We start from the raw sequence: 12,016 nt of genomic DNA, 5'->3' as shown, positions 1-12,016 counted from the left end.
TGATCAAAGAAGATGGTAGAAACATTTTGGATCATATTTTTCTAGTTTTCATTAATAAAACATGTTGAAATGACGACAGGGTGGTTCTTTTGGGAGATCTCAACAAAACTAGTTTTTTCTTGATTGACTGACACAAAAAAGACACTAAATGACCAAAAAAAGAAACATAACTACCAAAAAAAGACACAAAATCACCAAAAAAGACACAAATTGACCACAAAATGATCAAAAAAAGACAGAAACTGACCAAAAGACACAAAATGACCAAAAAGACACAAAATGACCACAAATTGACCACAAAATGACCAAAAAAAGAGACAAAATGACTAAAAAGAGAGACAAAATGACAAAAAAAAGACACAAAATGACTAAAAAAAGACACAAAATGACTAAAAAAGGACACAAAATTACCAAAAAAAGACACAAAATGACTAAAAAAAGACACAAAATGATCAAAAAAAGACACAAAATGACCAAAAGACACAAAATTGAAGAGATGGAGGGATGATGGAGGCTTGGTGAGTCAGACGGAGAGATGGATGAGAGTCTAATATGAGGATGGAGGGATGATGAAAAGACAGATAGAGGAGATGAAGGATGTTTATAAAGATGATCAAAGAAGATGGTAGAAACATTTTGGATCATATTTTTCTAGTTTTCATTAATAAAACATGTTGAAATGACGACAGTGTGGTTCTTTTGGGAAGATCTCAACAAAACACGTTTTTCTTGATTGATTGATTTGATTTGATTTGATTTATTTTTTCTTGATTGATTGATTGATTTTATTTGACCATTCTTGGTATAAAAATATGAAACAGCAACCTGTGCCGTACGTTATATAACATTTAAAAATATATATATAGTCAGAAAAACGTATAGAAAATGATTTCTTAGTCTGTAGAAATAAATAAAAATTGATAAAAATCAATCATAGACCTAAATGTAGTGTGAATTCCAAATCTCAACAGTTGCCAAATACAAAAAAAATACTCTTTAATCTTGAATATTAGCAAATAATAAAAAATAACCTTGTAAATTCTGTGGTGGATTCTGTGCTCTTATTTTGAAAGCTGCATTTGTTTAGCGACAGGATAGTAATAGTAGCTTTTTGTGATTAAAACAACTTTAATTGTTAGCTAATGTTAGCTCACGGCTAACAAACTGCACAATGCAACAGTGTGTTTGGAATCTGACGGCCCAGACAGGTTGATAGGATTTAGTTCGGCTCGTGCACACAGAGATGATGTGTGTAGATATACTTTTAATATTTTTGTAGCATAATTAAAAAATAAAAAAACGGCATCCTTTAAACTAAACGTAACCACTTTGTTTTTAGCTAGTAGCCACTGAATGGCGTGACAACGACCTCGTCCACTGCAGGACCGCCCACTGGTTACTGCACATTTAAAATACTTTTACTGCATCAGTATTTACATGTTATACATTTATACTTCTGCTCCACTGGGGAGGTCAAATATGGAGGAAGAAAGATGATAAAAGAGGAAATAAATTATTAAATAAATCGGTCGATAACTAATTAAAATGCCATGAAATTGTTGGATAATTAAAGCTGCCATAAACATAACATAACATAAAACAAACAAATACAAAAAAGAAACATAATTACCAAAAAAGACACAAAATGACCAAAAAAAGACACAAACTAACCCAAAAAAGAAAAAAAATACCAAAAAAACACACAAAATGACCAAAAAAATGAAAGAAAATGACCAAAAAAGACACAAATTGACCACAAAATGACCAGAAAATACACAAAAAAAGATACAAAATGAATGAATGACCCCAATTGGGGTCCCGACCCCAAGGTTGACAACAGCTGCTTTAGAGGAATAATAACAGGTGATGGAGGGATGGAGGTAAAGATGGAGGGATGGAGGTAAAGATGGAGTGATGGAGGTAAAGATGGAGGGATGGAGGTAAAGGAGGATGGAGGTAAAGATGGAGCGATGGAGGTTAAGATGGAGGGATGGAGGTAAAGGAGGATGGAGGTAAAGATGGAGTGATGGAGGTAAAGATGGAGTGATGGAGGTAAAGGAGGAGTGATGGAGGTAAAGGAGGAGTGATGGAGGTAAAGATGGAGTGATGGAGGTAAAGGAGGAGTGATGGAGGTAAAGATGGAGTGATGGAGGTAAAGATGGAGGGATGGAGGTAAAGATGGAGGGATGGAGGTAAAGGAGGATGGAGGTAAAGATGGAGTGATGGAGGTAAAGATGGAGGGATGGAGGTAAAGGAGGAGTGATGGAGGTAAAGATGGAGTGATGGAGGTAAAGATGGAGGGATGGAGGTAAAGGAGGATGGAGGTAAAGATGGAGTGATGGAGGTAAAGATGGAGGGATGGAGGTAAAGGAGGATGGAGGTAAAGATGGAGTGATGGAGGTAAAGGAGGAGTGATGGAGGTAAAGGAGGAGTGATGGAGGTAAAGATGGAGTGATGGAGGTAAAGGAGGATGGAGGTAAAGATGGAGTGATGGAGGTAAAGGAGGATGGAGGTAAAGATGGAGTGATGGAGGTAAAGATGGAGGGATGGAGGTAAAGGAGGATGGAGGTAAAGATGGAGGGATGGAGGTAAAGATGGAGTGATGGAGGTAAAGGAGGATGGAGGTAAAGATGGAGTGATGGAGGTAAAGGAGGATGGAGGTAAAGATGGAGGGATGGAGGTAAAGATGGAGTGATGGAGGTAAAGGAGGATGGAGGTAAAGATGGAGTGATGGAGGTAAAGGAGGAGTGATGGAGGTAAAGGAGGAGTGATGGAGGTAAAGATGGAGGGATGGAGGTAAAGATGGAGTGATGGAGGGAATTCCCTGTTGCGTGCAGCCTCAGCCAATCAGCTGTGCACACACACACGTTAAGATGTTCTATTACGTAACAGCGCGTGCGTGTTTGTGTGCGCGCGTGCGTGCGTGCGCGAGGGGGGGTATACCCTGCTTCTGAACGCACGCCCACGCAAACACCACGGCCTGTTTTCATCTTCACATCACGTTTATGTTGAAAAGAAATGATGATAATAATAAAATATGTATTCTTTAAAAATGTACACATACAGATTAATGTTTAATTAAGATGTAAATATTCTCATGTGGCGGTTTTAATGCGATTTTGAAGCATACAATCACGATTTTGTTGCTTTTTCATCGCTAATTGATGAGAGAAAATGACATTTTTTGTTGAATTTTAACACAGAATTGTGTGTTAAAATGAGATAAATTGTGCATTGAGAGATAAACAGACAGTATCTATTATTATATTAATAAACAGATAAACAGACATGATGTATTATGATATGAATAAACAGATAAACAGGTTGTTCTTACCTGGGTGGCTTTATGGAACTGCTTCTTGAAGCCCGCGACAGACATCACTTCGGTGGAGGAGGAAAACAAAACAAAACGAGGCTGGGTTAGATTTATTAAATATAGATATTAATGTGGAGGTAAACACGGGCAGAAAAGGCGGTAAATCCTCCGGTTAACGGCTCCACACGCTGATATTGTCTGTTTTTGGTTAAATTGCTGGTGCAATCTGATGCCGAGGACCGCCAGACCAAACCCAGCTGGATCTATTTTCAGTCTGACACCAACAAAGATCGTCTCCTGCAGGAGGAAACTGACTCCTGCAGGAGCAGCAGAGAGCTGCAGGAGCAGGCTGATTACTGTTACTGCATATTAAAATACATTAATACTTCTGCTCCGCTGGGGAGGTCAAATATGGAGGAAGAAAGATGATAAAATAGGAAATAAATGGTTAAATAATAATAATAATAGTAATATACTACTATTATTATTATACCGGCCTTATTTATGATGATTATTATTATTATTACTATTATTATTATTATTATTATTATATTATATATCATATTATTTTATTTAAAATTACTTTATTCATATTTTTCATTTTATTTATTTTTGTATTGTTTATAATCTATTATTACATATTATATTATATATATTATATTATATCCTGTACTATTATTATTATTATTATTATTATTATTATTATATACCGTCTAGTCACTATAGCATTGTTGCCATCATATCATGAATAAAGTAATCCATCTATCTATCTATCTAACTAAATAAATCGGTCGATAACTAATTAAAATACCATGAAATTTATGGATAACTAAATCTGCCATTATAACATAAAACAAACAAATAAATACATAAATAAACATATATGAACAGAAATGTTTATTTATTTAATTGTCTGACAAAATATGTGACTTATCATCCCAATGTATTCTTTTCTATTTACATTTATATAAAATTATCAATTTCTTTATATGTTATTTATTTGTTCATTGCACCTTATTTGTTTCATAGCACCAACATTTTTATACTGTATATTCATATTTATTCTGCACTGGAATTCTATTCTACTCCTTAATACATACTCCTTCTTTAGACACTTTATTTTTTATTGTATTTTTATTGTATTCTTATATTTTATTGCTTGAAGTATGCCTAGGTTGTTCTTTTTATTTAATTGTGTTGTTATTGTCTCTGTGTGTAATGCTGCTGCTACACTGAATCTATTTCCATATTTAAATATTAGTAAATGTAACAAAATGCATATGAAAGATGTATGTATTAATTAATTGATAAAATGTGTCAGAAATGGACGTGTCTGTTTTTATTTTCTTCTTTGTATTCAATTCCCTATTTATGTATTAATTTTCATATTTTATTTTATTAATTTTTAATTACTTTTCAAATGTATTTGATTTTTTCCATTGTTCCCTTAACCTATTTTATATGTATCTACTTATTTTAGTATTATTTTCTCTTTATTTTTTCCCCTCACTATTTATTTCCCCAAACCTATTCATTTCTGTGTATTAGGAATTATTTTTCAATATTATAAAAATGTTAATTCATTAAGAAAGATGTGACATACATTAATATTTGTTTTCCTTTTCTTTTATCTTTTACATCTGTTTTTATTCCACATTTATTTAATTTCCTGTTACCTTTTTTAATTTTATTTATTTATAATAAATTAATAAAATAATATCAAATAAATACATAACAATAATAATTAAAGTAAAAAAATGAATGAATGTAAAAATGTTTAAATATGCTTAAAAATAAAATATGTAAATATTAAATAAATGGATCCACATTCATTTTATGTCCTATTTACTTTTTAATGTAATGCATTTTTAAATAAAATGATAAACTATAAAAATATATATATAAAATATATAATAATAAAAAAGAATTAATAAATGTATAACTGATTGAATACGCTTTAAAAAAATAAAATATGTTTAAAAAATGCAAAACTAGGAAGGGAAATAAAGGGAAAATTAAAAAAAGGTTAAAAATATAAAATAAAATTCCCGTTTTCATACTTTAAATGTTTTTGGATTATAAATGATTAAAAATCTTTATTTTTGTCTCACAGTTAAAAGCCAATTTCGAGCTTTATTTTTTCCTCCTCTTGCTAATTTTTGTTTGGATCATTAACTATTAACTCATCTGTCAGGAACAAACGATCTCCGGCAGCCGAGCGTCACGTTTTCTGTGACGTCACGGCGTCGCCCCCCCCCTCCTCCACAGCGTCGCACGAGACATTCCGCCGTGCTCTCGTGCCGCTTTTAATAATAACAGAAATAACGGCGTGTTGTCACGTGACCTGACCTGAACATTACGTGAATATATAATGAGGAGCGGAGAGGCGTTCAGGGGCTGCAGGGTTTCAGCACCGCGGACAGCTCCTAATGCTGCATTCAGGGGCAGCTGGGAAAGTAGGCGATTCACTCAAATAAGGAACTGCTAAAACTTCTGTCCGTTAAATTCAGCTGATAAAAACATTTCCAGGTGTGAGTGAATGAATGAATGAATGAATGAATGAATGAAGAAATAAATAAATAAATGAATGAATAAATTAATGAATAAATGAATAAATGAATGAATGAATAAAGAAAGAAATAAAGAAAGAAATGAATGAATAAATAAATGAATGAATGAATGAATGAATAAATAAATAAATGAATGAATGAATAAATAAATGAATAAAGAAATACAGAAAGAAAGAAAGAAAGAAATGAATGAATAAATGAATGAATGAATAAATAAACGAATAAATAAATAAATGAATGAATAAAGAAAGAAAGAAAGAAAGAAATGAATGAATGAATGAATAAATGAATGAATAAATTAATAAATAAGTGAATAAATAAATGAATGAATAAATGAATGAATGAATAAATAAATAAGTAAATAAATAAATAAATAAATAAATAAATAAATAAATTAATTAATTAATTAATTAATTAATTAATTAAAATAAAAAAATATATATATACATATATATAGTCTAGTTTCTGTTTTTGTTGTGATTTTTGTTTAATCAGCATTTTTTTTTTTAAATATCACTTTCCAACCTGATTTGTTTTACTTCACTCTTAAGAATGTATGGCAGTCTGTGGGATTTAAATAAAGTAATGTTATTGTTGGTTTATTAGTTATGAAATAAATAATTCTATTTTATTTTGAATTTAATACACGTTGGATATACTGGTCATCCCATTTATCCATTTTAAATAAACAAGGCCCATAAACCAACATGAGTTTGACCCAAACAGCAGAAAGTTAGTTCCTCTTGTGTACCACTAGAGGGCGCCACACTACAGGACAAACATCAATATCTAATATCTACTGATACTAAACATCAATATTCCTTCACATTAATATAGAAAGATTTGCACAAACCTAAGGATTTCTCTTTCTAAGACAGTTTTATTTCTTGGCTGTTATCTTTAATTTCTTGTTTCATGTTCTGAGATGAGATGCAGCTTTCTGTTCCAGTGAAGAGACAGTGAGTCAAACATTTACCAGCAGATCTTTGGGACTTCTCAGCCTCTTTATTGTTGTTTTATGTGTACAAAAAAATCCCCAAAGCAAACAAAAAAAAACAAAAACAAGTTTCTCAGTAATAACTGTGAAATCACACCCAGACAGGTTAATAATAAAAACTAGAAAATTTCCTCTGGGGAAATTTTGAAAGGGCCACGGGGGCTACTGCCGGTGTGTGTACACTATGATGAGATTCTTCAGAGATTTATAACTATGCCCTTTAACCTCAAAATGTGTGTGTGTGTGTGTGTGTGTGTGTGTGTGTGTGTATCTGTAACTGTAATCACATCAAAGATCAAAGCAATCAACAGAATTAACTGACACCTGTTAATGAAAGAGTGACAGCAGCCAGAGGTGGACAGACTGGAATTTCTGGCCTCGAACAGAAAGCATTTTTGGCAAAACCATAATACCTATCATTGATCCGACTTCACTTTGAGCGTCCTGAGTTCTTCCTGAACGTCTACATGTTTTTTTTTAAGAAAAATGAAAAAATAGCTTTGTTAGAGCGATCTAAAAAAACTGTTAAATCTCCCTTTTTCCGAAATCTTCCTGCGTTTTTAATATGGGAGCCAATGAGGCTGTTGGTGGTGTTGGTGGATCATCTGTGCGTCCTACGCCCAAACTATAACTCTGACAGCTTTACCAGAGGATTGTGAGGGAGAAGACTAATTTTCCTACGTTTCTATGTATAAATTATTTCTGTAGAGTGGAATTTGCGGCCTGGAGCGCAGTTTTAAAATTTATTTTTTGACAGTTTTTTCTCTCCCTCTACACTCTGGCGATGATGTCACACACTGTGACACGAACATTCCGTGCAATACACACCCATTATAATCTCAGAATTTCTCCAAAAATGATCATGGTCATTGAACAGGGATTGATAAAAACTATATGACCTATCGAAACGTGGATTAATACACCGATACACAAGACTTGTGTCTACTGTTTAAAGTTTAAATGGAGTCTCTAGGTGAAATTATCCTGGAGAAGTAGACGTCTGAAAATCTTCAATTAATGTTCTTTTTTGGTCATTTTCTGTCGGCCGTCCCATTCACTTCAATGCAAAATTTTGAGCAGTTTTTCGCGATTTACGTCGCGAAAAATTCGTATTTCTCTCTCTTCGAGTTGCAGGACTAGTAGCGGGATGAAATTGCGTCCGGAAGAGGAAGAAGAAGAAATCCACAGTATAACAGTAGTGCAGCACTGGTCCCTACAGATATTGCTGGATGGGACCAGTGCTGGGGAGATTGCCTCGAGGCCCTAATAACCTTCAGATTTTATCATTTAAACATTTTTTTGACCTTTAAGAAACACGTTTTATACCGTTGCTGCACAGTGACAGATACAAGATAAAATCATACTTTCAAGACATCATTTTGAGATAATCAGCCCAGATATTCACACATGCTGGTTGACTTTATTTATCATAAAGTCATATCTGCTCAGCTGATTCAGGAAGAATGAATGAAAGTCAACACAAGGTTTCCAGTTAAAAATAACTTTATTTGTTCTGCTGTGCTGCTTTATTCAAGCTGATCACAGCAGGTCACATTCAGGGAAGAAAAGTGCAGCAAACATCATCTTATATTAACTTTTTATGAATAGTAATAACCTCAAACAGAATAGAATAGAAGACATTTTTTATTCAATCCCACTGACGATGAGATTTGTATATTTGTAGATTTGTATGATATATAATACCAGAGCGAACTCTTAGAAACAGTAATAGAGGTACATTATATTCAAGCTCAAGGAGAAAAACATTGTTTTTTTATAATTCTGAACAGAATAATATATAACATAACATGTTATAATAATAATAATGTAACAGTAACAGCAGAGAACTACAGCGAGGGCTCAGAGGCTCGTTTACAGCTGATATGAAGGAGGAGAACGTTTTAATTTTAAACATTTAGAACAGGAAACAGGTGGCAGAAAACTGCACTGTTTCAATTTTCAATAAGTTTAATTTTAACACAGGTCTCGAGTTCGGTTTCGTGTTCAGTAAAAAAAAATCAGTTTCTATTCTAACATAAACAAAGTAACCCTCAGGGTTGCTATCTTCTTCTCAAATCACATTATTTTAACACAATACCAGCTAAACAGCTATAATTCCACTTCTAGTCTAGACGGATTTCAGAATAAAGGCCTCCTATAAGAAGTGAGGAGCATTTATGGGTACAAGTCAGGAACCGGCCTACCTTACATATCTCAAGGGTGCTGAGTCCAAAAAAAATGGTTCCCAAGCGAAATTTTGAGTTTTTGACCTTCTAATTTGTATCAAATGGCCACCAAATTACCCATCTTGCTCAGTCATTGGACCATTTCCCCTTAGTTTTTTTGTAAGTAGGCAATCAAAGATGAGGAAATTAAGTTTCTGGATCTATAGTCTAGAGTCAGAGCAAGAATATAGTGGAGGCTCAGTATCTAAAAGTGATATTGATTGAATATTTATGTCGGCCTTAAAAAAACCACACAAATAATGCTTAATTTCACCTTAAAAGTTGGTATTTTGCATATATATATTTATATATATATATATATATATATATATATATAAAAGACACTGAGCCTCCACTATATCCTTGCTCTGACTCTAGACTATAGATCCAGAAACTTAATTTCCTCATCTTTGATTGCCTACTTACAAAAAAACTAAGGGGACAATGGTCCAACGACCAACAGCCGCCATATTGATATACAAATGAGAAGGTCAAAAACTAAAAATTTCGCTTGGGAACCATTTTTTTTTGGATTCAGCACCCTTGAAATAAGTAAAGTAGGCCGCTTCCTGACTTGTACCCATAAATGCTCCTCACTTTCACTTTTTGGACAATTCCGTCTAGACTAATACAGAAACATTAAACTAAAATAAAGTAGCCAGTACTTCTAACACGGTTCACCGTCTCACTAAATCAGGTTTCAGCGTTAAAAACTTAAATGTCTATGCTTTTACAGACTTTAGCAACATGGAAATAAATAAACAGCTGCATGGAACCACCTGAGAGACAAAAAGAGACTTTTTTTTGTTATTGCAAGTCTTTTTTTTGGTCAATTTTTATCTGAATACAGACATAAATAAAGTGCGCCTGCTTTCTAAAGAGCTTAATTCAAGCTGTTTACTTTCAAAGCTTTTGGTGGCTTTAAAATGATATGTGATATGTATGCATTTATAAAGATATAAACATGAATCCTAGAGTTGTATATATAAAGTATAAAAATATATGAAGTCTTTCTATAATAAATTAAGGTGCCGTTACTACAAACGACTGATTTTACGCTGATTAAACACGTAAAAAAAAAAAGTGATCAACACTTTAAATGAGTACCATAAATTATGAGGAATATTTATGTGACAATGTATAACATGATAGACTGAATTATGCTTCAATGTGAATATTTTTCTGAATGTTTTCTGATTTTCAGAGCTGTTGACTAGTAAAATCAGAGAAATAAGCGTTCATGATTAGGAAGATCCCTGACTCAATGTTCATTTATTGTGCTGAAGAACATTTTGAGAAGAACTACAGCAACCTGCCTCCAATTAATATTCCAATACTCTGGACTTTATTATTGGGAATGTTCCCGTCAAGCCACCACTAGAACATGATACTAATATCAGAGCAGTCTCATCTTTCAGCAGAAACAGTTTCATCAGAATGAACAGGTGAAACCCCGCAGCTGTCATCTGAAAACTGAAAGCTCGTCAAAGCGCAACGTGTAGAAGAACTTTCTGCTGGGAAGTCCGGTAGTCTTTTTCTTCTTATCAAAATAAAAGTCTCTTGTAGAAGTCCGTGTTGAGAGTCCTAAAAAAGATGTAATGTTCTGGCACAGTGTTTCTTTTTAGAGCCAAACGGTTTTTTTCCTGGAGAAGATTTCTGGGGTTTCTTTGAAAGTCACCTTTTCCCGCAGCGATGGGCCGTTAGATACGGGGCCGTGCAGCATTCAGAGGACGTCTTTAATCTTTAATCAGCTGATGATAATCTGTTGGCAGGTCCGGTCGCTCCGCTTCGGTCTGGACGGTTGATTGTAAAACGCTCTGAGCTCCTCTAACGACAACTATCAGCGAGGCGGCTACACAGGAAGCGGTTTGGACTGAGCCAGTTCATAGCTCGGTTTCTGGAGCGACAATTAACACAAGTTTATTAATAATAATAAAGATAATAATGAAAATACGGAGCTCTAAATAAGTCTGTCATGCTTTATACCACACATAAACAACTACAAGTTTTGACTTACGTTTTCCTTTTGATGCTTGCATCTCAGTAAATATCCAGCGACTGCTGCTCCGCCCAGGACCATGAAGAGAAACAAGACCAGAGGCAGGACCCAGAGATAAAGCCTTTTCCCACCTTTGGGATCATCGTTAGGATCTGGAGTCGGGAGGTTTCTGGGATCCAGCGGCGGCTCTGTCGTCTCAACAGAGATCGGTTCTGGAGAAACACAAATTGAAGTCATTAAAAACAATTAAAGGACATCCGTTACCTCACATTTCACCAGGTTTTATGATAAAATACGGCGTTTGTGTAGAAACGTTTCCAGCTCAGTTTTATTATTGTATTATTAGAGCTGTAAGTCGCCATGTTTCTCAGCCGAGCTGCAGAGAGACTGACCTCTGGTGGTGGCTTCTGTGTACTACACATCAAGTTCAGATTAAAATAAAATCTCTATAAATCTCCTTAAAGTCCTGCAGCTCTGTGGAATCAGCACAATCACGGCTAGAAGTGGAAACAACTCAAACATGAAAAATAACAAATCATAAAAAAATAGAAAAGACGTTGAATTCTCTGATTATTGTCATTATTATTATTTAATTGGAATAAATTAGACTTTATATACAAAAAACGCTTTATTTTAGATGACACATGTAGAATAAAGAGATTCTGACACAAATATCAAGATTTTAAGACAAGTTTTGGTCACTTTGTCGAAGGGAAACTTTGGTAACCTATGATGCATTCAAGGACCATCGGAAAGTTCAAATTTTTGACGATTATGCCTGTTTTTACAGTTTCAAATGAGTGTCTGAAGCTTGTTATCATAGTTGCAGTTTCTTTTTGCACAACTGTTTTTTATTATAAATATTTAACCTGTGGTTCTGTTCATTTTTACATGTTGCATTTTTCTTGT

The 12,016-nt window shown here is 33.8% G+C and overlaps 1 protein-coding gene across 1 annotated transcript in view; it reads right to left on the bottom strand.

The window, feature by feature from the left end:
- Window positions 1–11,276, bottom strand: part of LOC131989695 (endophilin-A1-like) — a 46,722-nt gene extending 35,446 nt beyond the window's left edge. Inside the window, exons 1-2 of the mRNA XM_059355001.1 lie at window positions 11,126–11,276; window positions 3,335–3,381 (exon numbers count right to left, since the gene is read on the bottom strand). Coding sequence (XP_059210984.1) covers window positions 3,335–3,381; window positions 11,126–11,147 — 69 coding nt within the window. The 5' untranslated portion in view covers window positions 11,148–11,276. The remainder of the gene's footprint in view (window positions 1–3,334; window positions 3,382–11,125) is intronic.
- Window positions 11,277–12,016: the final 740 nt, after the last annotated feature.

This window comes from Centropristis striata, chromosome 17, assembly GCF_030273125.1.
Source record: "Centropristis striata isolate RG_2023a ecotype Rhode Island chromosome 17, C.striata_1.0, whole genome shotgun sequence".
Lineage (NCBI taxonomy): Eukaryota > Metazoa > Chordata > Actinopteri > Perciformes > Serranidae > Centropristis > Centropristis striata.
This window is presented reverse-complemented; position numbering and strand designations above follow the sequence as displayed.